The sequence below is a fragment of the Gigantopelta aegis genome, chromosome 9 (genome assembly GCF_016097555.1).
Source record: "Gigantopelta aegis isolate Gae_Host chromosome 9, Gae_host_genome, whole genome shotgun sequence".
Taxonomy (NCBI): Eukaryota; Metazoa; Mollusca; class Gastropoda; order Neomphalida; family Peltospiridae; genus Gigantopelta; species Gigantopelta aegis.
Genome location: NC_054707.1, coordinates 67,909,466 through 67,936,773, shown reverse-complemented (window position 1 = coordinate 67,936,773; position 27,308 = coordinate 67,909,466). Strand labels below are relative to the sequence as shown.

Genomic DNA, 27,308 nt, shown 5'->3' with positions numbered 1-27,308 from the left:
TTCTTAATTTTTACGTGTTAAAATCGACAAATTCAAATAAATATTATTTCGTTTGCAAAGGGTAAAGTTAGGGGTGGGGGGGGGTATCAAAGATAAAGCATATCATCCGACCCCATACAACCGTAAATAAAATGTGTTGAATGCGTCGTTAAATAAAACATATCCTATCCTTCCTTTTATCTGCTGTTGGATGTCTAACATTTGGTAATTTTGACATATAATCTTAGAGAGGAATCGGGTGCATGTGCAGGGGGAGGGTATTGGAGGTCGAAACCCTTACTTGCCCAAGCTTAAAAAAAATTTAAATGTATTTTTTGGGGGAGCATGGCCCCATATAAACTTCGCTCAACACAGTCTATAACCCCAACCCCGCTGAAATCCCTGCACACGCGCCCTGGAAACCCGCAGACAGGATATCACATACCATGGTCTTTTTGTAGGCCTATACCCGCCGATGGGGATCGATCCTAGACTGACCGCGCATTAACCCCCCCCCCCCCCACACCTTTTTAGGTCTAAGTAATGAATAAAAATAACACACAATCTTGAAAAATGTTACGTAAATCGAACACAGTACCCTCTTCTTCTACTCCTAGAGCGTTACGTAATTAATAACACCCCCTTACATGTAACGCGTATGCCAACAGCTGGCCACTGTCAACATTTCAAGGCAAACCCCCCACTCACCGACCCCTGGAAAGGCGTTGTACCGTACCTCTATGGATATAAATATGTTTTGGAGATATGAGAAGACCCCTCAGTCAAGACAGTTAAATTTGTTCAAAAATTGCGAAACGTCACGTGATCTCTTATTGGGGAATTCTATACTTGTGATAAGCCAATGAAAACCGAGATCGGTACGAGCCCGTCAAAAGTGTTCCACTTTCAAAATCATGGCTTTGTTTTTGACCTGGATAAGCCAGCGTAGTGAAACCAATGCGGAGTGCGGCGTCATATATGCACCAAACGTAATTGGATTTTCTGTTCTATATGCTTAAATAATAAAAAATATACCAGGGAATGTAGTTTTAATGTGCAATAAATATCGTTAAATACTAGCCCAAAAGCCTTGCCCAAGCATCCCTTTCAATAAAATTGTTGTTTTTATCATCTATCATGATCATGATAATGTCATAAAAAACGGAACTTTACAAATGATAATCATTTGACCTGTGAATTATTATTTTCAGGACTGCAACACATAACGAAGACAACTAAAAGTATCATATATATTATCGATCATGATTATTTTGAAAATTACTATTCCAGACTATAAATACCTTCATTTTGACATTAATCATGCATGTTTGTGATTCAATTAAACTGGTGTAACAAAGGCCGTGGTATGTACTATCCTGTCTGTGGGATGGTGCATATAAAAAATCCCTTGCGAAGTGGCGACAGCGGGTTTCCTCTCTCAATCTGTGTGGTACTTAATCATATGTCTGACGCCATATAACCGTAAATAAAATGTGTTGAGTGCGTCGATAAATAAAACATTTCCCTCCTTCAATAAAAAAAAAAAGGCTTAAACTCCAATCATATTTAAATTTGAACTCTGCAGATAACTCCGTATCGAGTTCAAACATACATTGTACTTCCTGTTTCCGGTACATCTTAATCGAAAATGTCGAATATCAAATATACCAAAGATTTCTTTTTATGGTGCATGTCAGTTATTTACCTGTTTGCCTTTTCTTCATTATATGTGCAAATACCAGGTAGGTTACTGATTTGTTATTTTAACGTAGTTTTATGTAGATATCCCCACGAGCCGCGAGGTTGAATCGTTTGCTTTGTCCTGTTACACTGTAACTTACAGTGTTAGTGTTCCCATCGACGGCCCAAACTGCCCACTCCACTGCGTTCACCTAATGACAAAAAACACGAATACGATATTTACAGAAATAATATTCTACATTTTTTCAGCTACGATATGTGAAACAAAATAGATTGCAATCAGTTAACGTAAAAAAATTCAACATGGACGTAAAATAACCATTTAAGTAAACAAAAGTGAAGCAGAGCACCCTCCAGTAAAATTATAGTACAGTGCTGTCCGGTGTATCGGCGCACCTAAGCATTCAAGGACCATTTTCTATGTGAACACTGTGAAATACTTAATAAAATGTGCCTCTCACCAATGAAGCAGTGCATAATGTGAAATACACTACAAATTGGTTCGTGTCTGTAGTAAATAAACATTTTAAAATGGTGCATAAATATAGGCACCCCCTTGTATCTGAAATGATTTGCATGTCCGGTGATTCGGCACAGTAGATGTGGATTGTTGACCCTGCTATTTATAGACCGCCCATGACCTCACTTTTAGCCCTAAACGCTACACTATTGTCCCATAATTATTTTAGTACTTATTTGTTTTGTCTTGTTAAAAATATTACTATGAAAATGAACGATCACACATGACCCATCTCATGATCAGTTTCGGAATCGTTTTCTTGAGTGGCACAGTACTGCAGATGCATACATGTTCATTGACATGCATGGCTAAGATGCCTACATGGATTTTATTTTTCTTGGGTAGATTGTGCACACATGTGGATCTTATTTCGCTTTTATTTTTTTATAACAATGTGACAATTGTGAACTGAAATGACTGTCAATTAAGGTGTAAAACTTTCGTTTTGTTTGCATTTGTCTGTGTTTTCCTTTTCAGTTTAAATAAAAATAACCGAACAAAAATAATTACATTTATACTTTTAAAATGCGGGAAAGGTGTTTTAGACTGGTTTCATCATTCTTAATATCAATAAGGATGACCTACTTCGCGTTTATATACACGAAAACAGGTGAATGGTTTATTTTGAAATTATGATATAATTATTGATAATTCTGAAAAAAAAAAAAAAAAAAATTGCACCCTTAACAAATATGTTGATACTTGATTAACCATTGAAAAAAGGAATTGAACTTTAATTCGTTAAAAACATCGAGAACATGACAACTTCCTAAACGTACTTAAGCAAAATACCAAGTGCGCCGAATCACCGGACGCGTCGATACACCGGACACGGTTGTATAGGAAAGCGTGCAACGTTTATAACTGCATTCAGGCACATGCATTTGCAAAAAGTATTGTACCATGCATGTGCAGTTTGTGATTTTCCCTTTTTGAGGCCACTACATGAAAAAATATACCAGTAGGGGGACCTGTGTTTCTTAACTATGCACAGTTGAAAAGGAAAAATTCAGTTTGTCAAGCGTTCTGGGCCGGTCCGCGTTTTAGCAATACCCATTACTAACACTTAATGTCAATACCTGTGTTCGAAATATAAGCACTTGTTCGTGTGTCCCAACAAGTGAAAATTTATTTGAATAAGCAAAATGTGCCTCAGTGATTGTCCAGTGGACAAGTAAAAATTATACTATGGTTTAAGCTGGATGCCAAAAATTAATATAAGTGACATGTATCAAAACAGAATTATTTTTTATTATGTACAAACGACACATGTTCGAATTAGCTTTTTGATGAATTAATAATTACATATATGTTATCTAAATTTGATTTTAACCTTTAGACTACTGGATTAATTTTTAACAAAAACCACGTTGAGTGGGTACAAGTTTATAATTTTTACTCACATATATTCACTTAAATGTTTTATAAATACATGAAATAAAGTTCATATATGAATCGGTAAGTATTATTTTCGTGTCTTTTTTGTAATTTTTATTATTTTTAGATCGGCTAATGGTGATTAAAATTAGTCAAAAAGTCGAAAAAGTTGCGTTTACTTATGGGTATTTGTGGCCAGCTGTCCAGTATTTATGTCCATTATTCCCGATAACAGTGGTTTTCTGACCAGAATTTTTTTTTAAACCCGAACTACGATTCATATTGCAATATTTGGTAATTTTCATTGTTGGTAAAACGATCAAATTTATTATCAAAGTGTATTCCATCCCTCTTGTATCATAACAAAGTGTATTCCATCCCTCTTGTATCATAACAAAGTGTATTTCATCCCTCTTGCATCTCCACAAAGTGTACTCCATCCCTCTTGCATCTCCACAAAGTGTACTCCATCCCTCTTGCATCTCCACATAGTGTTTCATCCTTCTTGCATCTCCCACAAAGTTTATTCCATCCCTCTTGCATCTCCCACAAAGTGTATTCCATCCCTCTTGCATCTCCCACAAAGTGTATTCCATCCCTCTTGCATCTCCACAAAGTGTATTCCATTCCTCTTGCATCTCCCACAAAGTGTATTCCATCCCTCTTGCATCTCCCACAGTGTATTCCATCCCTCTTGCATCTCCACAGTTTATTTCATCCCTCTTGCATCTCCACAAAGTGTATTCCATCCCTCTTGCATCTCCACAAAGTGTATTTTATCCCTCTTGGATCTCCACAGAGTGTATTCCATCCCTCTAGCATTGCCACAAAGTTTATTCCATCCCTCTTGCATTGCCACAAAGTTTATTCCATCCCTCTTGCATCACCACAAAGTTTATTCCATCCCTCTTGCATCACCACAAAGTTTATTCCATCCCTCTTGCATCACCACAAAGTTTATTCCATCCCTCTTGCATCACCACACAGTTTATTTCATCCCTCTTGCATCTCCACAAAGTGTATTCCATCCCTCTTGCATCTCCACAAAGTGTATTTTATCCCTCTTGGATCTCCACAGAGTGTATTCCATCCCTCTAGCATTGCCACAAAGTTTATTCCATCCCTCTTGCATTGCCACAAAGTTTATTCCATCCCTCTTGCATCACCACAAAGTTTATTCCATCCCTCTTGCATCACCACAAAGTTTATTCCATCCCTCTTGCATTGACACAAAGTTTATTCCATCCCTCTTGCATTGACACAAGGAGGACATTTACTGAAGCATGAGTTATACCTTTAGTTTCTTTGTACTGCATTATCTTAAATTTTCAAGACAATGCAAGTCAAACTGCATACCTTGGCTGTTCAAGCATTTTGTCTACACCTCTGTTTTAACAATGAGATTTAATCTGTATAATTTAATGGTAATTTGAAAAGAAACATTTTTGTTTATACTGGATTTCTTTTTCAAAAAATGTTTTTTGAGTTGGTATGTATGGGTTTGAAACTTAATAACCATGTTTTTTTTATATGAATTTAACTTTATTTATTATGAAGTTATATGCCAATTCATCGGATTCCCTTTGACACAAACAGACTATATACAGTGAGCACATGGTTATTATTCAAGCAAGAACATTCTATAGTCCATCCCGTCCTACAGAAAAGGTTTTTGTAAATAATTTTAGTTTGGTTTGACGTAAGAAGAAAAGTAAGTGTTTTAGAAATAACAAAAAACTCAACTATTTTATTGTGCAATTTAGAAAACAGAAATAAATAAGTTACAAGTAGTAAATTCCATAGAATGAAAAAACCATTCCCTGTGAAAAGGATTATAGTTTTGATTTAGGCTGTGCGGTTAAATTTCAATATAATAATTGGAGGGCTAGTTGAATTTGAGAAGGGCCAGTAAGATTTTTCTAGTGACTATCATTTTCATGTTAATTTTCATCCCTCTTACATCTCCACAAAGTGTATTCCATCCCTCTTGCATCACCACACAGTTTATTCCATCCCTCTTGCATTGCCACAAAGTGTATTCCATCCCTCTTGCATCACCACACAGTTTATTCCATCCCTCTTGCATCACCACACAGTTTATTCCATCCCTCTTGCATTGCCACAAAGTTTATTCCATCCCTCTTGCATTGACACAAAGTTTATTCCATCCCTCTTGCATCACCACACAGTTTATTCCATCCCTCTTGCATCACCACACAGTTTATTCCATCCCTCTTGCATTGCCACAAAGTTTATTCCATCCCTCTTGCATTGACACAAAGTTTATTCCATCCCTCTTGCATTGACACAAAGTTTATTCCATCCCTCTTGCATTGACACAAAGTTTATTCCATCCCTCTTGCATCACCACAAAGTTTATTCCATCCCTCTTGCATTTCCACAAAGTTTATTCCATCCCTCTTGCATTGCCACAAAGTTTATTCCATCCCTCTTGCATGACACAAAGTGTATTCCATCCCTCTTGCATTGACACACAGTTTATTTCATCCCTCTTGCATTGACACAAAGTGTATTCCATCCCTCTTGCATCGCCACAAAGTTATTCCATCCCTCTTGCATTTCCACAAAGTTTATTCCATCCCTCTTGCATCACCACAAAGTTTATTCCATCCCTCTTGCATCACCACAAAGTTTATTCCATCCCTCTTGCATTGACACAAAGTTTATTCCATCCCTCTTGCATTTCCACAAAGTTTATTCCATCCCTCTTGCATTGACACAAAGTTTATTCCATCCCTCTTGCATTGACACAAAGTTTATTCCATCCCTCTTGCATCACCACAAAGTTTATTCCATCCCTCTTGCATTGACACAAAGTTTATTCCATCCCTCTTGCATTGACACAAAGTTTATTCCATCCCTCTTGCATTGACACAAAGTTTATTCCATCCCTCTTGCATCACCACAAAGTTTATTCCATCCCTCTTGCATTGACACAAAGTTTATTCCATCCCTCTTGCATTGACACAAAGTTTATTCCATCCCTCTTGCATTGACACAAAGTTTATTCCATCCCTCTTGCATTGACACAAAGTTTATTCCATCCCTCTTGCATCACCACACAGTTTATTCCATCCCTCTTGCATCACCACAAAGTTTATTCCATCCCTCTTGCATTGACACAAAGTTTATTCCATCCCTCTTGCATTGACACAAAGTTTATTCCATCCCTCTTGCATTGACACAAAGTTTATTCCATCCCTCTTGCATCACCACAAAGTTTATTCCATCCCTCTTGCATCACCACAAAGTTTATTCCATCCCTCTTGCATTGACACAAAGTTTATTCCATCCCTCTTGCATTGACACAAAGTTTATTCCATCCCTCTTGCATCACCACAAAGTTTATTCCATCCCTCTTGCATCACCACAAAGTTTATTCCATCCCTCTTGCATTGACACAAAGTTTATTCCATCCCTCTTGCATTGACACAAGGAGGACATTTACTGAAGCATGAGTTATACCTTTAGTTTCTTTGTACTGCATTATCTTAAATTTTCAAGACAATGCAAGTCAAACTGCATACCTTGGCTGTTCAAGCATTTTGTCTACACCTCTGTTTTAACAATGAGATTTAATCTGTATAATTTAATGGTAATAGAGGTATTTCTCATTACTTTGTTTATACGCGCGAAGAGTAACGTCCCTTGAAAAAATAGTTTGAAACTAGTTCTATTTATGGGTTTGGGCGTGACAGACAGGTTGTTTTTTTTTACTTGAGTAGCTTCGTAGGAGACTTTGAAGTTTTGCCAACTATCATGTACCCTTTCGAATTAACAGGTATATACAGTGAGCACATGGTTATTATTCAAGCTGAACATTCTATAGTCCATCCCGTCCTACAGAAAAGGTTTTTGTAAATAATTTTAGTTTGGTTGTAAGATGTTTCCGAAAAGTAAGTGTTTTAGATTAAACAAAAAACTTAACTATTTTTTCTGCTTTAGAAAACAGAAATAAATAAGTTACAAGTAGTAAATTCCATAGAATGAAAAAACCAAGCCCTGTGAAAGGATTATAGTTTTGATTTAGGCTGTGCGGTTATAAGAAAAAATATAATATTGGAGGAAATAAGATGAATTTGAGAAGGGCCAGTAAGAATTTTTAGTGACGATCATTTCATGTTTAATATACAGCCCTAATATTTTCTCCACAAAGTGTATTTGATCCCTCTTGCATCACAACGGTTTAAAAAGTCCCTGTTGCATTCCACAAAGTGTATTCATAAAAATTGCAGCACCACTCAGTTTATGTCCCTCCCTCTTGCAGTGCACACAACTTGGACCATCCCTCTGCACTTGCCACGAGGGTTTATTCCATAAAAGACTCTTGCATTGACACAAAGTTTATTCCATCCCTCTTGCATCACCACACAGTTTATTCCATCCCTCTTGCATCGACAGGTTATGGCATCACACAGATTATTCCATCCCTCTTGCATTGCCAGAAAGTTTATTCCATCCCTCTTGCATTGACACAAAGTTTATTCCATCCCTCTTGCATTGAGACAAAGAGAGAGAGAGAGAGAGAGAGATTGACACAAAGTTTATTCCATCCCTCTTGCATCACCACAAAGTTATATACACAGTCCCTGTCTTTGCGGCCACACAAGTTTATTCCATCCCTCTTGCCATTGCCACAGGTGGCCGCCATCCCTCTTGCATTGACACAAAGTTTATTCCAAACCTCTTGCATTGTTTCAAAGTTTATACCGTCTGTACTGCATTGACACAAAGTTTATTCCATCCCTCTTGCATTGACACAACTTTATTCCATCCCTCTGCATTGACACAAAGTTTATTCCATCCCTCTTGCATTGACACAAAGTTTATTCCATCCCTCTTGCATTGACACAAAGTTTATTCCATCCCTCTTGCATCACCACAAAGTTTATTCCATCCCTCTTGCATTGACACAAAGTTTATTCCATCCCTCTTGCATCACCACAAAGTTTATTCCATCCCTCTTGCATTGACACAAAGTTTATTCCATCCCTCTTGCATTGACACAAAGTTTATTCCATCCCTCTTACACAGTGGAGATGTCGGGACTGAATGGGTACTAGTATTCCTGAAGGTGTGAAGATCAGTTATTTGCTGCACCTTATCGCTGTTGTTAAAATATCCCTTTTATATAAGAGTAAAACTTTACTGTGGCTGCTTAATTCAGGTATTTTAGCGATTTGGGATCCGATTTAGGTGGCCGCTGGCCGCGTTAGACAGGTGACCGCTTATTACAGGTGCATTTACATTATAAATCTTTTGGGAGGAAAAAAGTGTCCGCTTAAGGTAGGTGACCGCTGAGTACAGGTGGCCGCTAGGACAGGTTTGACTATATATATATATATATATATATCAGAAGGTGTTTTGTTGCATTTTTCTTAGTGTCTATCTAATTGGGAAAAGTTTAAAAAAGGAATTGATTTTATGCTATTACATGTATATCCATAAAGTGGGAATTTAAAAAAAGGGGGATTTGAGGGGGGGGGGGGGGTTGAAGGTAGGTGCCGTTCTGTTTACCCATTTTTTATACAGTGTCAACTTGAACGCATTGGGTATTATACAAAATATATTTATTTTCTTTACTGTTAATGTGTTTTCCACCATATCTAAGTATATAAAATACTAGACGGACCTGTGTAGGAACGTCCTGTACACAGCCGTCATCACTCTATATATATTCATATATCATTATTATTATTATTATTATTATTATTTAAGGAGTGTCTGTTATTTCTTTTACGTTCATTGGGGTATGATGAACAAAATAAATCATCCGTAAATTGTGTGAATCGGCGAAGCCGTTCTCACATAAGTTTGCGGATGATTTTTTTGTTCATACCTAGATGAACGTAAAAGTAATAACAGACAATACTTTTAATTAAATTTGAAACACACTGAGTAATAATAACATTAAAAGTTCATTCATATATATATATATATATATATATATATTCTGTTGAGTATTGTCCAAAATATACATATATTTTCTGTATATACAAAATATATATTTTTTTATTTTATTTACTGTTTACTACCATATCTAAGTAGAGAATACTAGACCGCCCTGTATAGGAATGTTCTGTACATAGCTGTCCTGACTACATATATTTTTTATATATTTACACACGCCACGTTATATATTTTATTGAGTATAATTCGAAATATACATATATTTTCTTTATATACAAAATATATATTTATTTTCTTTACTGTTAATGTGTTTTCCACCATATCTAAGTATACTAGACCGCCCTGTGTAGGAACGTCCTGTACAGAACCGGTAAGGTTTTGGTCCCTTATGTGTTCACTGGCTTCCCTCCTATAAAATGTACCGAACAAACCCTCGTACTTAGAGTAACATTAAAATCGTTTTCTACGTGAAACGATTACCCACAAACGTTTCCGATATCCATTGGCTGGATATCGATGGAAGGATAACGAATTTCCCGGACATATGCGATTGGAACAGTTAATAATTGAACAATGGTCGTGGCCTCCCATTGCTTTTGCCCCCCAATTTGCAGATAGGTCTATTTTGGCGAGATCTCGCGAAATCTCACGGTTTGCGTCCTCGAGTAACTCCGCAACGGGCACATGCGCAGTGGAATGAGAAAGAGGTCTATTTGAAAAGAAACATTTTTATTTATACTAGATTTCTTTTTCAAAAAATGTTTTTTGAGTTGGTATGTATGGGTTTGAAACTTAATAACCATGTTTTTTTTATATGAATTTAACTTTATTTATTATGAAGTTATATGCCAATTCATCGGATTCCCTTTGACACAAACAGACTATATACAGTGAGCACATGGTTATTATTCAAGCAAGAACATTCTATAGTCCATCCCGTCCTACAGAAAAGGTTTTTGTAAATAATTTTAGTTTGGTTTGACGTAAGAAGAAAAGTAAGTGTTTTAGAGATAAAAAAAAACTCAACTATTTTATTGTGCAATTTAGAAAACAGAAATAAATAAGTTACAAGTAGTAAATTCCATAGAATGAAAAAACCATTCCCTGTGAAAAGGATTATAGTTTTGATTTAGGCTGTGCGGTTAAATTTCAATATAATAATTGGAGGGCTAGTTGAATTTGAGAAGGGCCAGTAAGATTTTTCTGGCGACTATCATTTTCATGTTAATTTTCAACCCTGCTTATTCTTTACATGCCTATACCCTATCCTGTTGTTAAAGGCATACTGTCACAGATTTAAGGACATTATTTCTCTAAAAATAGACAATATTAATAAATGAAAATTACATTAAGTTTTGAAAACCAAATCCAGCTATCGCATCACTTTAATTGAACCATGATGGAGTGAAATCCATGTCAATCCTCTTGGCAATTTTAGTTTTTGAATTATGGACCGTTGCCATAATTCAATTATATTAATAAGTGGAGTATGGTGGTTACGTAGATGTTTGAATACAGTACATTTAGGGTAAAATGAAATATATTTTTGTTCAGGTAATACTTTGTTAGGCCATTTAATAGGCCTTTAAAAATGTGAATAAATACTCAGAACCACATACCATTACCAGTTGTTTTGCCACGTTGTTTATTGCACAAATTTATAGTGGTCAAGAATAGTTATTAAATTGTGCCTTGAGAGACCGCTATGCATTCTTGTTGTATATATATCTTGCACACACTAAATAAATGTAATAAATAACATGGAAAAAATAACTAGTATGTGGTTCTGTATTTATTACATATTAATTATGCTCAATAAAAGTTTAATTAAAGACCACAACTTACTTAATATCAAAGTTAGTTGAATTTTATGGAATTGACTGGCTTGGGATATGACATCATTCGAGTAAACACTTACAACCACACATGAAATATTTTGTATTACACATATTATGTTCAATAAAATAGTTTTGTTATTGCATGGTCAGAATGGTCTTTGATATATAGTAAAATTAAATGGGTATGTAATAAATTCACCTGCTCTCTCCTTCTCGCTATCTCTTTGTCTGTTTTTCTCTCTTTCTCTGGTTATCTGTCTGTATATCTCTCTGTCTGTCCATCTGTATTTCTCTCTATGACTGTCTGGTTCGCTGTCTATCTTTCTCCATTGGTCATTGCATTCTGTCAGACATCTGGTTATGGTCAGTTTTACTCTTTATCATGTATGTATGTAACAGATTAATTAGTTTCCAACAGTAACAAGGGCAAAGAGGTATCAAAAGGAATTACATATGTATTGATAAGGATAACTTTGTTGTTTTTAATGGATATGACCTTAAAAAAAAAAAAAATCCATGTGCTTAAAAAGCCAAAAATTGTTCCAAAACAGACATTTTTAAAAATACCATTTAGGCCCAAAGCTTGATGGGAGAACCGTAAAATGTTTTACTTAAGTGAGAGAAATAATCTGTGTTAAACTGTTTTGTAGGGTTGTATGGAGACAATGGTTTGCTGCCAGCACGAAATGCCTTGAAAATGGGTAAGTTTTTTTTAGTGTTCATATTGATATTACATTTTAAGCAAATATAGTTTTTACATTTCTATACTTGGTTCAATGTTCCACTAAAGGGTAGGGTCATCCATTATTTTCTTTTTTAACCCCAATGATTGAACTATACATTATACTCTCAGAACACTTATTTATCACACAAAGGGTACATTTTATAGGTACGTGTATATATGTTTATGAAATGGTGACCACTGAGAAAGAAGCCAGTGATTTAAAGTGGAGAGAAATCCAGAAATGTACAGTAAATGATGTACCTCAGGGCCCACACAACAATTTGTCTCCCATGGCAATTTTGTAAAGAATTGCTATAGGCGAAACAGCCCACCGATGGCAATTTTGAGCCTGCCTATGGCAATTGTTTTTTTTAAAATGACATTTGCAGCATATTTCAAAAGTTCAGATGTTAAATACTGGCAGATAATATACACCTGGTGTGTACTTTTTGTCGTTGTTGAGGAGCTTTTGTGCCATCAGTGACGATCTCTACCTACGGCAATTTATTATATATCTCATCGATGGCAATTGCCGTCAGTGCCGTAGTTAAGTTCGAGCCCTGCATCTTTAACAGGCCCAGTACCTTTGTATTTGAAATGTTGGCTGATGTCAATTTAAATTATGATTGTTCTAAGCTTCAGTCTTAACTTACTTCACCTACATTTATACAGCCTCCATAAAAAGTTGTTTTTTTTCAATTCAATTTGCTTTGGTATAAAAATGAAAAGTTCTTTGGACATTTTTATGAGCAATTTCTGAAAATATTGTTCAAGATATAAATAAAATGGCAGTACATGTACCTGCCCATATTGAAGAATGTTGTCTGCTCCACAGAGTTCTAATGAAATACATGTAATTGTATTTTCCGGGGTTTTGAAAATAGCTTGAAGAATTATGTTTTCCCAAAGAAAACCTTCTGTCACTATATCCTAATGTAATATAAATATTGAACTACAGTAGAATCTCATTGAGTCAAATACCATTGGGACACCATTTAATGTGTTCGACCCATCAGCTAGTTTGAACCAAGCACTCTGCCACGTTTTGGACTGAAGGATGTATTTTTACTGCATCCTTCACATTTAATGGGTTACCAGTACGAGAAAAATATTGTTTTAAAATTACACTGACTTCCTTCTGATGGAACTGATATATTTGTGAAAGAGAAGGCTAGTATTCAACACAAGTGTTGTTTGACCCTACAATGCAATATAAAAGGGTTTACTTAAATAAAAATTCAGCACTTTGTCCTTGGTTCGAGTGTAGCAGTGTGTTTGACCATTGCGCATTCAAGTCAATGAGATTCTACTGTAGTTTTTAAAAATGTTTTTTGTTTGTAGAGGCGAACTCATGGCAGGAGCTGCTGGAAGGTCAGCCGAGCCTCCTCAAACTGACCCCCAAACTGGGGCTCGACATGCAGACCGCCATGGACCTGCTCTGTCTGGGCGGCATTCTCATCTCGTTCTTCTGCATGGTGTCTCAACGGGCACGTGATGTCGTGTCCTTCACCTTGCTGTGGATGCTCTATCTCTCCCTGTATCAGGTACAGCTCGACCACATTTCTAACTTAGATAGATTTTATTATTTTTTTAATTACTGTTTTAAAAATGTTTATTTACCCCAGTGAACAAATATGGTAGTTCCACATAGAAAGGCTGCATTGCTGGTTTAAAATATAATGTCACTACATAACTTAGGGAGATTGATAAAGCACTAGCTAAACTTCTGGTTTAAAATATAACACTACATAACTTAGGGAGATTGTTAATGCACTAGCTAAACTGCTGTTTTAAAATATAACACTACATAACTTAGGGAGATTGTTAATGCACTAGCTAAACTGCTGGTTTAAAATATAACACTACATAACTTAGGGAGATTGATAAAGCATTGACTAAACTGCTGGTTTAAAATAAACCACTACATAGTGTAGGGAGATTGAAAATACACTGGATATACTGCTGTATTATAACAGAACCAAACAAAAAATCAACTAAACTTACGTACATTTAATTCTGATAACATACAAATGTTTTATGATTATTCTTGATGGGGTAATTTTCAGCAGGTTGTATCCGAGATAGGTTATACTATTATAGTATGCCACTGCATGTATAATAATACAAACTGAGAAGAAAAAAGAGGACATATTTCATTTAAATGTAAAAGTATACATACAGTACCAGATATTCCCAACATATCACTTTGAATTTTAACTAAATTATCTCCCTTGAACCAACTGTGTCATCATTCAGTTTCGATTTCTGATGCACTAGTCAAAATAGGTTGCAACAAATGGAGCAAGGAAATCATTGGGCTAACGAGCAGTCCTTTTGATATATAGATGTTTCAATATTGCATTATTTAGATATTTCAGTGCTAACACTCATTATCGTAGTGTTTTGTTTTGTTCACTTTGTCATTAAACATTCATGTTTTCCTTTATTCGTATGATTGATCTGATTAATGTTACTGATTCCTTTGTGTATTCCTAAGGCACCCGATAACACTTTAATTAACAACAATTGTTTTCTTTTCAGGTTGGTCAGACCTTTTTGTGGTTTCAGTGGTAAGTGTTTTGTTATTGATGGACATTTCTTTACTTTTCTCTTAGTAATATATGCAATTTTCTATGTGATAGGTTTGATGTGGCTAAAGCATCTAAGTTTCTTATTATTGCTACAATATTTTGTTGGGCCGCTATGTAATAGCCGGTAAGAAAATGCATATAAAAGGCATGGTTTCTTTCACCAGACCAAGAGTTGTAACAAATATATTAGGCATAAAATACTCATCATGTGATTCCTGGTTTCTGAGGTATTTATAAAAATAATTTAAAGCTACTACTACAAGCACCAAGATTATAAAGACAGATGTTGGATTTACCAAAATTAATAATTTAAGCAAAAAATTAAAAATAATATGGAAATTAATGGTTGAAAACAAAACTGTACTGACTAAAAATATTTTACACTGCCTTCAAAAATTAGGGTCAGCCACTTTAACATGTTGTTTTGTTCTGTAATCTGGTGATATAATTGACTCTACTATTTTTTGTAGGGACATTCTTCTGCTAGAGGTTGGGTTTTTGACTTTGCTGATCGCTCCGTTTAACTTCAACCTGCTGCAGAGGACCCGCGTCCCCACACACCACCAACACGACACCATCAACATGTGGCTCGTCAAGTGGCTCCTCTTTCGACTCATGTTCGCGTCGGGTGTCGTCAAGCTCACAAGCAGGTGCCCCACCTGGTGGGGACTTACAGGTGATGCGTGATTAACAAGATTTAAACCAGCTTGCATTGACAGCTCAGGAGCTTCACAAAACATCTTAACTTTCATGTTTGCGGCTCGCAGTCATACGTTTGCTTGTGAAAAAAATGTAGCTTGTTTCCTCACTAAGACTATATGTCAAAATTACCAAATGTTTAACATTCAATAACCGATGATTAATAAATCTGTGTGCTCTGGTGGTGTCGTTAAACAAAACAAACTTTAATTTCAAACTACATTATTTTGTTTGTAATTATAAGAAAGTCTATAGTTGTACAGTGTAGATTACATTTATGTGCAATACTAGACTCATAAATCTGTAACTCTAAAACTGTTTTATACTACTAATTACAGTTAGTAGATTTTTTTGTTCTTGCTGTTATCCATCTTCAAAAATGATGTTATTTTTTGTGTGAAATTGACGAAGAACACATGTAAATTGTACCACTGCTAAATGTAAATATAAAATTACAGTATTTTGTGAAATTACCTTTTTTTATGCAGGATTATTTAACCATATTCAGTTAGCTGTACGTGCAGCAATAGAGTTATGTATACTCAATATAAAGATATCACAGTAAGAGTGAAAAGGTTAGGTGCAAAATTATGAGAACTTCTACTGGAAGTCAGGTGTAAAGATATATTTTCAAAAAGTAATTAATAACAGTTCTGTGTTGTGACTGTAAGAAGGTTTAAACAAATAAAATAAAACTGTGACTAACTAGACCACTACTAAAAGTGTGGATTTAATAATATTGATCAAAGATTGGAATAACTGTACTTTGCAGTTCATGTTTATAGTGTTTATAAGTGTGATCTGTTTTCTTTCAGCTCTCACCCATCACTTTGAATCTCAGGTAAGTGATTTTTTGGTATACTAAAAGCAAATTTAATATAAAGCTTTTATCATTTGATTTACAATTTAGTGTAGAGCATTACAGGTTTTTTTTTACTAAAACTCCAGTCACTTTTTGTAAGATTATAAAGGACAGGCCCATGGATTTAAAACAATAAATAAATAAAAAACACTTTTTTGATTCCATGTCCTATGGTCATCAGAATCTATCAAAAACTGTTTTTCAGTAATCATGATAATGGTTACATGGTAATGAGTAACATGAGTTTGCCCAAAATGCCACCGGAAATGACAATTTTCATGAAATCTAGGAAACCAGATGGAAAATAGTTTCCAAGTTTAGAGTTAATTTTAATTCTGATAAATTCGAACTTGTAGTATTGATTTAGAATATTTACTGTAAAGCAGAATTTTCATTTACACCAAAAGGACACATGTAAATGTATCTGCAAATTACTTGTGACTTGATATTATTTTGTTTTATTTCAGTGTATCCCGACCCCTTTGGCGTGGTACTGGCACCAGTTCCCCACCTGGTTCCTGAAGATGTCGTGTGTTCTGACCTACGTGCTGGAAATTCCCATTCCCTTTCTCTTCTTCATACCCATCAGGTCTCTCAAGATCTTCGCATTCTACTCTCAGGTAAGTTACTGTTCTTAACATCGACCCTCTGTGCTTCTTTTAGGGTGGCAAATAAAGAACTGCTTGCAAGTCAGTGAAACGTTATTGCTTATATAGTGAGAGTGGATTTTCTTCTGTTAGACCAGTGGCCTCATAACAGTTAGGGTGTCATTCAAACTCCTCTCTCAGAACATGTTTAAATAATTTAAACAACACAGTCTACATAACAAGTGTTTAATGATCAATAAATTAAAATATGTAGCATATAATGTAGAGGCACTGATTTTCCAATTTTTTTCCAAAACATTATTTAACTTTAAATAGCACATTTGATTAATTAAAATTTATTTTTCGAACTAGAAACTATAGACACCGACATCTGCTGTGCTACGCTACGACACTAGTACCTTTGTATGTTACGCCAAATGTTTGATGTAGAGTATCTAGATGTTTTACCAGTCGTGATTTCTTCGCTTATTCCCAGCGATTTAACGGAAAAAAACGAACATTGTGAGCTAAAATTGTCCGATATTGACTCAAGTGAAAGATATATTATGTTATGTTTGCTTATTAATTTTTAACATTTGCGGCATTGCCATATTTCCGATCTCACAAAGGAATGCAGTAATTGCATATTGTATAAGGGAAGTGGTTTATAGTGTGATCGTTTGTAATTATTTTCTCGATCATATCGTAAAGAAAACCGAAAATGTCCGAAGTCTGTGTGAAACAAAAACAGAATTTGTTTAATACTGAAACGGAAAAACCCAGAATTTGTAACATTATGAAACGGAAAAGGGAAAAATCTGAAACGGAAAATCGGTGCCTCTAATAATGATCAGTGTCCTGTACAAAGTTTGTATCTGCATTTTTGTCATTTTAGGTATATTTATTCCAGGTCCTGTGTAAAGCTTGTATTTTTCACACACATTAAAAAACAACAACCAAAAAAAAACCCAACCCAACAATGAAACAGTATCTGACACCAGATTAACATGCACAATAATGTTTCTCTTTTGAAAAACTTTGAAAATGCCGATACTAGGACTGCACAAGACACTAATATTGAGGGCTGAAAACCAAAACTGGCTACATGTATGTCCACTATTTGTGAATATAAGAGTAGTCCACTATTCACATTTTTAAAAAATAAAGAAAAAAGGCATATACCTGTAATTTGAAAACTATATGAGTTGAATAAATAAAGAAATTTGCCTTCTTTTTCAGATCTTTTAGAATAATTTATAAATGTGAATTTTTTCTTTTTAAGCCATAAATTTGGACGTAAAAGTTCTGGTTGTCAGTCTTAGATATATATTAGTATAATCACATAACAATTATTATGTTTGTAAACAATAAAAATGATAGTCACTATGATCTCTTCTACATACATATAATATGATGTTTGTGTGCTGTTGTAATAATGAACTAAAGTGGCTTGTACTATGATATTTTCATTTAATTAAAGAACAGTTACTAACACCATAGCACCATTAACACTGATGTATGAAGAGGAACATTTAAACACACAATTTGACATTTTGTGGTTGCATAAATGTACATGTTTATGCTGTTAAGTAGTTATGTGATCTCTATATCACAATGCAAACTTTCCACAATTACTTGAAATATCTGTTTACTGACAGTTTCTATAACTGGAGCAGGTTCGACTGTGTATTCACTCAAGAAGTAGTTCAACACCATTTTAACAAGTACATGGTTATTTGGTTAGTTGCTAACATGGTTAGTTGGTTTTATGAGGGATCTGTGATTTGGTTGTTTTTTGCCTTTGTAATCTTACATTTCAGCTTTTTTGCATAATGATAATTTTCACAAAAACTGAATTTGGTCTGACTTGCTGAAATGTGGCCTTCATTTAACTATGCAGGGTTCGAACTTAACGACGGCAGCAGCGGTAATTGCCGCCGTTGAGATATAAATTGCCATAGGCTGGGAGCATCACCGATGGCACTTTTGTGTCATCGGTAAAGCTCCTCAACGATGGCAAAATGTATACACCTGGCAGTATATAACATTTGTATATTTGAAATATATCTTCATACAGCAAAATAACCTTTTAGTCATGTTTATTTGCTATAAAAGTCAGTGGGTTTTTTTTACTTTCCATAGGCAGGATAAAAATTGTCATCTGTGGGCCATTTAACCCATGGCAATTTATACAAAATTAATGTGGGAGAAAAATTCTTTAAGTTCAAGCCCTAGTATGGTATAAAGTCTCCCAACCATTTTTAAGATCATTCCAGCTTTTATTTTTAAATGGATATTAATGACCAAGGAATTGGTACTGCTATTTTGTTTTAAAGAACACATCTTATGCAGGTTTGCTTATTCCACATCAGTCTTAAAATGCTTTAGGTATAAATGTCTATGATTACTTCCACGTGATTAATCTGTGGTCACTTCCATACAACTGACTTGGAGCTGTGGGACCCCTCTCTACTGGACGAATCGAGGTGCGAGCTCGTGCTTCGTCGCAGGAGACCGCTCAGCGACTCAAACCGGATCCCCGGCGACGTTGCCACGTGTGATAGGAACTCGGGACTCTTCATCGGGATGATCAGCGTCCAGTAGAGTCCCGGGTATCGAATCAGCATCGAGTTGATGATCTGAATGAACTCGGTCGCAAGTTCCTGTATCGAGGGAAAGTCGGGCCCTCGAACGAACAGTTTGACAGAGTTCACCGTTTTGATCATCAGCACTTTTTCGTTGTCAGATTCAGCGTACACAGAGTCTGACCAGTCGACTCTTTCAAACACAAGGTCCTGGATGGAAGCTACCATCTTCTCGAAGAGGCTGATTGGAAAGTGAAAGGGGAAACTGTACACGACAGAAAGTTCTTTATGGTGTGTTTCCACGGTTTCTGACCAAAGGTCCGGTAATCTATCATGCTTGAGTGATCCCGGTTGTACCAGGGTATGACCATCAGAGGTCGGCTGTGCAGTCGACATATGGGAACATCGGGCTCAGGAACCGTGTAGCACAGATCCAGCAAGGGAAGTAACTCGAGCAAGTCCTCCAGTGTGTAGTTGTCCATGTTCTGGTAGAACCACAAGCAGTTGAGGAGCGGTCTGCTCACCTGACCTTGTTGCAGAAACATTTTTCTTGTCTCCTTAAACTCCTCCTCGCTCAGGTTGCCTTTGCTGCTGAAGATCTTGTTCATTGGTATTCTCATGAATTCCTGAATATCGTGACGGTAAAGAGCTGCCAGTATGTCCACCAGGATCCGTGGCTTGTGGAAAAGAATCTCAGAGAGCCCAGTGACATCAAAGTACCACAGGATTTCACCAATGTCATGCAGGTAGTGGATGCATTCCTCCAAGTTTTTGTCTTTGATATTGAAGTCCTTAGCCACTTCCACAACCTCATCCCATAGCAAGTAGTTCCCTCTCTGCTGCTTCAGCTTTGCACACAATCTGTGCCAAGGAGGAGGGATCACTCGCTGAGCACGTGGAAACAGAGATATGTCAATGGCCATATGTTCCAGCTCGTCCACTAGTTGTCGGATTCCTTCAAGGGTGTCAGAGCTACTTACAAATGCTATGTTGGGTATCACTTGTATGTAACAGGAGGAGATCTCTTTGAGTTTATTCCTGCGCACTGTGAGTAGTTTGACCGCTGCTTCTTCTGCCTTGTAGTATTCCTTCTCACTGGCAGTTTGTATCTTGGCTAGCTCTGTCTCAACTTCGTTCAGTTCATCAGCAACAGTCTTTCTGTAATCGGCGAGCTGTTTTTGCAGTAACTCGGTAACCTCTTCCAAGAGACCCTCACGGTCGTATTCTGATGTGCCTCCCTTTGTTTCAGGTATGTCCATTAGGTCACACTGGGTGGCTATCACTTTGACTATAGCACCTGGAGCATTGCAATTAAGGACATTAATCCACTGTCCCAAAGCTTTGTGATAGCGTTTCTTGGTGAATGAGGCACCATTGAACACCAACAAAATGAGAGCCTGGGAGTCCAGAAACAAGGGTGTGGTCATGTGGTATATATCAGACCCCCCAAAGTCATTGAGCATGAACTCCACTTTATTGTCAGTTTTCCACAGTCTCTGTCGAAGAACTCTTGTCTTGTCTTTGGGTCCGTTGGTCATCACCGACCTCTTGCAAACCAGTGCATTCACCAAGCAGGTCTTCCCTGCCTGAGACTCGCCTAGAATAAGAATCTTCTGTCTCTGGAGATTTTCTGTTCGGATGATAGCAAGTTTCTTTAGGTAATCAAAGATCATTTCTGGTTTTTCTGTCCTCCAGATCTCAGGAGGCGGCTGTTCCAGTGGATTCTTATAGAGCCATAAGCCATACTTGTGAAGTTTTCTATAACTGTGAGCAACAGTCAGGTTGGACAAGTGGTACAGCTTCATTGGAAGTTGTCTAATAGCATTGCTTGTCACATCTAGGGTCTCCAGTTCTGTCAGCTCACAGATTTCATTGGGCAGAGATGTGAGAAGGTTCTCCTCTAGTATTAATGTCTTTAGCTTATACAGTGTTTGGATCTGCTTTGGAATAACCCTGATTTTGTTTCTGGACAAGTCAAGTTCCTCCAAGTTGAAGAGCAATCCGATGGTTTCTGGGATCTTCTCAAAATTGTTATTACTGGCTCTTAGAATTTCTAAAGTAGCTAGCCGACCTACAGCTTGAGGAATTTCAGACATTAGATTCGAAGATAAGTCTAGAGCCGTCAGATGTTTTAGGCTATACAACGAATTGGGTAACGTTTGGAGAAAGTTTCGACACAGATAGAACTCTTTCAGTCCGGTGTTATAAAGATCCGGAACATTATTTATCTTTGTGTTCTCCAGGTCCAGCACCTCCAGGGTAGGTAGCTCAAACACTACAATAGGTATATGCTCGGACTTGATCTGCCCTTTCCTCAACAGGTTTTCCATGTAGTTGTCGACAACGCCACAGAAACTGCGGTAGTTGATGGCCAGCACCTTGAGGTTTGGTATTTCTGGAAGAGTTTCGGGAAGACTCTCCACCGCATTTCCCCACAGCAGAATCTCCTCCAGCTCCTGGCAGTAGGCAATCTCGGGGGGCAGGGACGAGATGTTAGTCTGCTGCAGGTTCACCTTGATCAGAGACGTCAGGTTGCCGATGTCGGGAACCAGGATGTTGATCTTGTTGCGGCTGACGTCGAGGGTCTTGAGGTTGGTGAGTTTCCAGATGACTGGTGGGATGAAGGGCATGTTGCATTCCGATATCTTGAGGTGCTGCAGTCCAGTCAATAGCTCCATCTCGGCCGGTAGACCTCCGAAGTCCTGAGAGTGATTGCAGCGGAGACCGTTCTTACTGAGGTCCAGTCGAGTGAGTGTCGTTAACTTCTTAATGTCGGGAGGAATCGAACGCAGGTTGTTTGACGCCAGGATAAGTTCTCCAATGTCTTTAGCTGTTAAAAGTAACATACAAGAAACCCATTACATTAAGTAGTATGATGTTGTTTTTGTTGCGTGTTTTTGTTCTTTTATTACAAGAATCTACTTTTGCGAAATTAGATAAAAGAAATTAGAATAAGGTAAATAATACCTTTTCCCCCATTAAAAAAACAAGCACAAAAAGAGATGGGCAATTAGCATTCAAACATTGCAGCATGATTGGATTATGTTGATCACGGTAAAACGTTTAAATAAAAACACAGCATAATAACTTAACATATGTTAAACATCAAATAGCTGTAGTTTTAAAATGTGCTGAGATGTCATTAAACAAACATTGCTTTCCTTTCATTTTCCAAGAAGACCTTATCTTACTGTTATATAGCAGAACTAAAAATAGACAAATAACACATCGACTTACCTGTGAATAGTGATGATGGGATGCCAGTCATCCCTTGCCCTGACATGTCCACAATCTTCAGGCCCGATTCGGTGTACTCTGCCTGGCTCGGAGTCTGGCGTTTCTGGGAGGATGGGCGGCCATCTTTGGGTGTCTTTGGTGGTGACTGTGAAGACTGTCTGCTGTCTTTAGCTGTCTTCTGTGGTGACCTTGCTCGAGTTGATCCTTTCCCTTTCATCAGTGGTGACTTTGATGGTGACTGATTCTTGCTCCTTGATACGGGTCGTTCCGGTGAGCCTCTCTGTGACCCGGCACTCCGGCGTTTAGGTGATGCAGATTTTCTGATGGGACTGGATGTCTGTGAGCTGTGTTTGGGAGATTGTCTTTTACTCAGTGCACGTGGAGAAGGACTCCCCTGAGACATGATGTTTTTCTGATATTAGCACACCAGTATCTGAAATAGAAATAAAGCCCAGTTCATGATGTGTTTTTCTGATACTAACACACCAATATCTGAAAGAGAAATACAGCCCAGTTCATGATGTTTTTCTGATACTAACACACCAGTATCTGAAAGAGAAATACAGCCCAGTTCATGATGTGTTTTTCTGATACTGACACACCAGTATCTGAAAGAGAAATGGAGCCCAGTTCATGATGTTTTTCTGATACTAACACACCAGTATCTGAAAGAGAAATGCAGCCCAGTTCATGATGTGTGTTTTTCTGATACTAACACGCTAGGATCTGAAAGAGAAATACACCCCAGTACATGATGTGTTTTTCTGATACTAACATGCTAGGATCTGTAAGAAAAATACACCCTAGTACATAATGTGTTTTCTAATACTAAAGCCCCAGTCACACTGTCTGAGTGATCGCCACGGTATCCCATGGTGGGTCCCGGTGCTATGAACTGTAGCTCACCATAGCTCTGACTCCAATTTTGTCCAAAAAGACAGTCTGCCACGGTGGTGCTAAGGTTATTAAATGGTGAGCCATGGTAACTACAGTGTCGTCAAGGACCATGAAGATGGTGCTATGGTTTGTCACGGTTACTTACGGTCCTTCCATAGGGCCACGGTGAGCCACAAAAGTTTTAAACAACTTAAAACAACCGTGGCAATCTACGGTTCATAACGGATCACCCCGGATGGGTACGGTTTGCTACAGTTTGTCGCCGGTCTCACTATGGTCACCCACTGTGGTCACTGTGGCCGTACACTGTCAGTGTGACTGGGGCTTACGAGAAATACACCCCAGTACATGATGTGTTTTTCTGATACTAACACGCTAGGATCTGTAAGAAAAATACACCCTAGTACATAATGTGTTTTCTAATACTAACGCACCAGTATCTGTAAAGCCCCAGTCACACTGTCCGAGTGATCGCCACGGTATCCCACGGTGGGTCCCGGTGCTATGAACTGTAGCTCACCATAGCTCTGACTCCAATTTTGTCCAAAAAGACAGTCTGCCACGGTGGTGCTAAGGTTATTAAATGGTGAGCCATGGTAACTACAGTGTCGTCAAGGACCATGAAGATGGTGCTATGGTTTGTCACAGTTACTTACGGTCCTTCCATAGGGCCACGGTGAGCCACAAAAGTTTTAAACAACTTAAAACAACCGTGGCAATCTACGGTTCATAACGGATCACCCCGGATGGGTACGGTTTGCTACAGTTTGCCGCCGGTCTCACTATGGTCACCCACTGTGGTCACTGTGGCCGTACACTGTCAGTGTGACTGGGGCTTACGAGAAATACACCCCAGTACATGATGTGTTTTTCTAATACTAACATACTAGGATCTGAAAGAAATATACCTTCAGCAGCCCTATATCTTGCCGGCAAAATAGCATTTTTTTTTACTGAAAGTCGGCTCAAGTCGACGAGTTATTAGCAGTAGTGACAAGTCGAAGTCGCTGTAATAGTCTTGACCTAATCCAATTTCAAAAATGAAATCACACATCAGTCGTCAAAACTCCAACTTGTTTATTGTCATAGCTCGCTTGGCTCCTTGTCACCATATGTCGGACAGTGTTTTTACTTTGGTGCCAGACTGTATCCTCAGTAATCGAGAACTGACCTGTTAACGGGAAATGGTTTCTGTGCACACACACTGTAATTTATGATTTATTTGATAAAATAATGTTTTACCTTGTTAAATGTATTATCGAAATCAACCAACAAATGTTAATACTCATGCCAATTTCTGTTGTGAAGAGAGTAAATACATTCTTCACATACACGCGTAAACCATGATATTGTTTTTCAAAGTGATGCTTGTTGTGCCGTGTGCTGTGACCAGTCAAGTGTTGTTAATCCTCAGCCACATTCATTTCAGTAATGCCAGAAAATACTAATTAATACTTTAATTTTAACATAATGGCACATATTCAACTACTTAATAATATCACATTTTTAATAAAACATACACCGGTAACTGTTTTTAAATTTTATTACATGAAGTAGTATTTTATATCGAAATATTACAAAATTTAGAACCAAGTGTAAATTCAGAATTTTTTCGATTGTATGCGGAAGTTGGTGAAATGTTACAAAATGTACCCATAAATTTTCACTTTGCCTATTTTTATCAAACTTCTCCCCTATCTCCTGGGAAGGGAGAAGTCACTTCTACTTTTTCAATTCTAGATTAGGGCCTGAAGCCTTTATTTTTGTTACAAAAACATTCTAGGATCTAAATTAAATGCAAATATAATGTTTTTAAATTAATAAAATTTCAACTTATTTATATTTTCTTGCTTAGAATATGAATATCTCTATAACCAATGTATTTCTGGACATTCTAATGTTCTGTAGTATCTCATGATCAATTTTTGTCTGAATTAATTTTGTTGTGCATGCATGCATGCATGAATTTATTATTTCTTACAACAGCCAAACGAAATATTAAGCAATTTGGCCAGATGTATTTATCTTTAAAATATATTATTTTATTTTGTTGAAAATTACCAATGATGTCATTAGATATGGCATTCTTTGTCAACATTATTTTTAAAGTCATCGAAAAATTAACAAACTCATGTTGCTGGAATGGCTTTAAATTCTAATGAATGTAACAGAAATTTAATTGTATGGAAATATTATAAGACAGCATTTGGTTAATACACAGCTTAAAAAGTGGAAGAAATACATTTTATCTGTTATTAATTTTGTACAAACCTATACATATATGTCAGAAGTACTTGGTATTAGAATCTCCATACGAGTTCATTTGAGATAATCTTCCGGATAGCTACATGTATTTAGATGAAGTGATAGACACAAATGAATTCCTCAAGGTAAATGTGTAAGACTAATTAAGCTAATTCCTGGTAATAAAGCTACTCAGAACTAATGCACGCGTCATGGTAACTAATGGTAATTTCTGATCGGCAGATATTAGCTTCCTTTCTCAAGTTACCTGTAATTGCAATTACCAATATAATGCTTAACGTTATTGGCTGTATTGTTGGGAACAAAAGCGGTTCATTGTACCTAACTGTATGAGGTAAACTGATATTTATGTTCGACTTATTCAGTTTAAGAAACACGTCTTGCATCACTGACCAAAGTAAATTTTTCTGTGATTGCATTTTATGAAATATTTTTACTGGTACAATTAATAGAAAAAGTATCTGAAGATATATAATTAAAAAAGATATGCTGCAATATAGGTATGTAAAATTAATTATCAAACAGAATCATTGATTATAATGACAGGTCATAGATTTAGTCGGTCTGTGTTCTATATTAAATATCTGTATATGTAGGCAAGAACAGAATTGAGAATCAAAATAGGCTTTCTTTGCTGCTGTATGTGTGTAAATGAAGCCAGCCATTTATAAAAAACAAGGAGAAAAATGGATTACTAAATGAAAATCACCCTCACTTAATGTTTCTCAACTATCAGTTTGCAATACAATATATTATAAAATCTTACATGTATAATTTATTCATAATACTTGTCGACTACCTGTATTATGTTGGGACATTGTAGGTCCAGTTACAGAATAAACAGTTTTGTTTAATAATGGCTTCAGTTATTTAACCAATATCGATTCTTCAACGTTTGAGATAAAAATTACTTAATACACTGTATGTTTGTCTAAATGAAAAAAGAATCTTACCTTTCTGCTGTTCCACACACACACTAATAGTCAACGAAACATATCAAATGTCAGTGTAAATATTCCCATTAAGTCATTCTCATCTCTATTCCCCAGTAGTCATACCATGTGAAAATGTCATATATTTACACTTTTGAGTTCAAATCTAGTTATAACTGTTTGCATTTCAACGACTACTTGTTGACTGTTCTGTGTCGCGCGGTGACCATGTATGTCGTAAAGAAACTGTGTTGGGCTAAAAGGAACGAGCGTAAGAGCTTTGTGTTTGCTAAGAGGTATAAGCCCGGGCTTTGTACTGCCTGTTTGCCAGGATTTGTACAGTGAAAAGGTTCTTGATAGGTTTTAATACCCTGGGTCGAACTGCTCAATAGTCCAGGTAGTCAGGATTTAAAAATGTTTTGCATAGAACTTCATTATTGTTAATAGACTGATGTTCACGTTAATTAGAGTAAAATTCATTAATTCCTAATACATTTTGTGTGTGTTCGTGTGTGTGTTTGTGTGTGTGCATGCGCATGCATGCATGCACATGGGTGGAAGGGTGTTTTTGTTTTTTTTTCAT

The 27,308-nt window shown here is 36.7% G+C and overlaps 1 protein-coding gene across 2 annotated transcripts in view; it reads left to right on the top strand.

The window, feature by feature from the left end:
• The first annotated feature begins 1,603 nt into the window (after positions 1-1,603).
• LOC121381955 (lipase maturation factor 2-like) overlaps positions 1,604-27,308 on the top strand; it is a 56,259-nt gene continuing 30,554 nt past the window's right edge. For both annotated transcript variants that reach the window (XM_041511389.1, XM_041511388.1), the window contains exons 1-7: positions 1,604-1,721; positions 11,997-12,047; positions 13,412-13,614; positions 14,612-14,640; positions 15,132-15,337; positions 16,176-16,201; positions 16,690-16,842. In XM_041511389.1, coding sequence (XP_041367323.1) covers positions 1,628-1,721; positions 11,997-12,047; positions 13,412-13,614; positions 14,612-14,640; positions 15,132-15,337; positions 16,176-16,201; positions 16,690-16,842 — 762 coding nt within the window. In that variant the 5' untranslated portion in view covers positions 1,604-1,627. The remainder of the gene's footprint in view (positions 1,722-11,996; positions 12,048-13,411; positions 13,615-14,611; positions 14,641-15,131; positions 15,338-16,175; positions 16,202-16,689; positions 16,843-27,308) is intronic.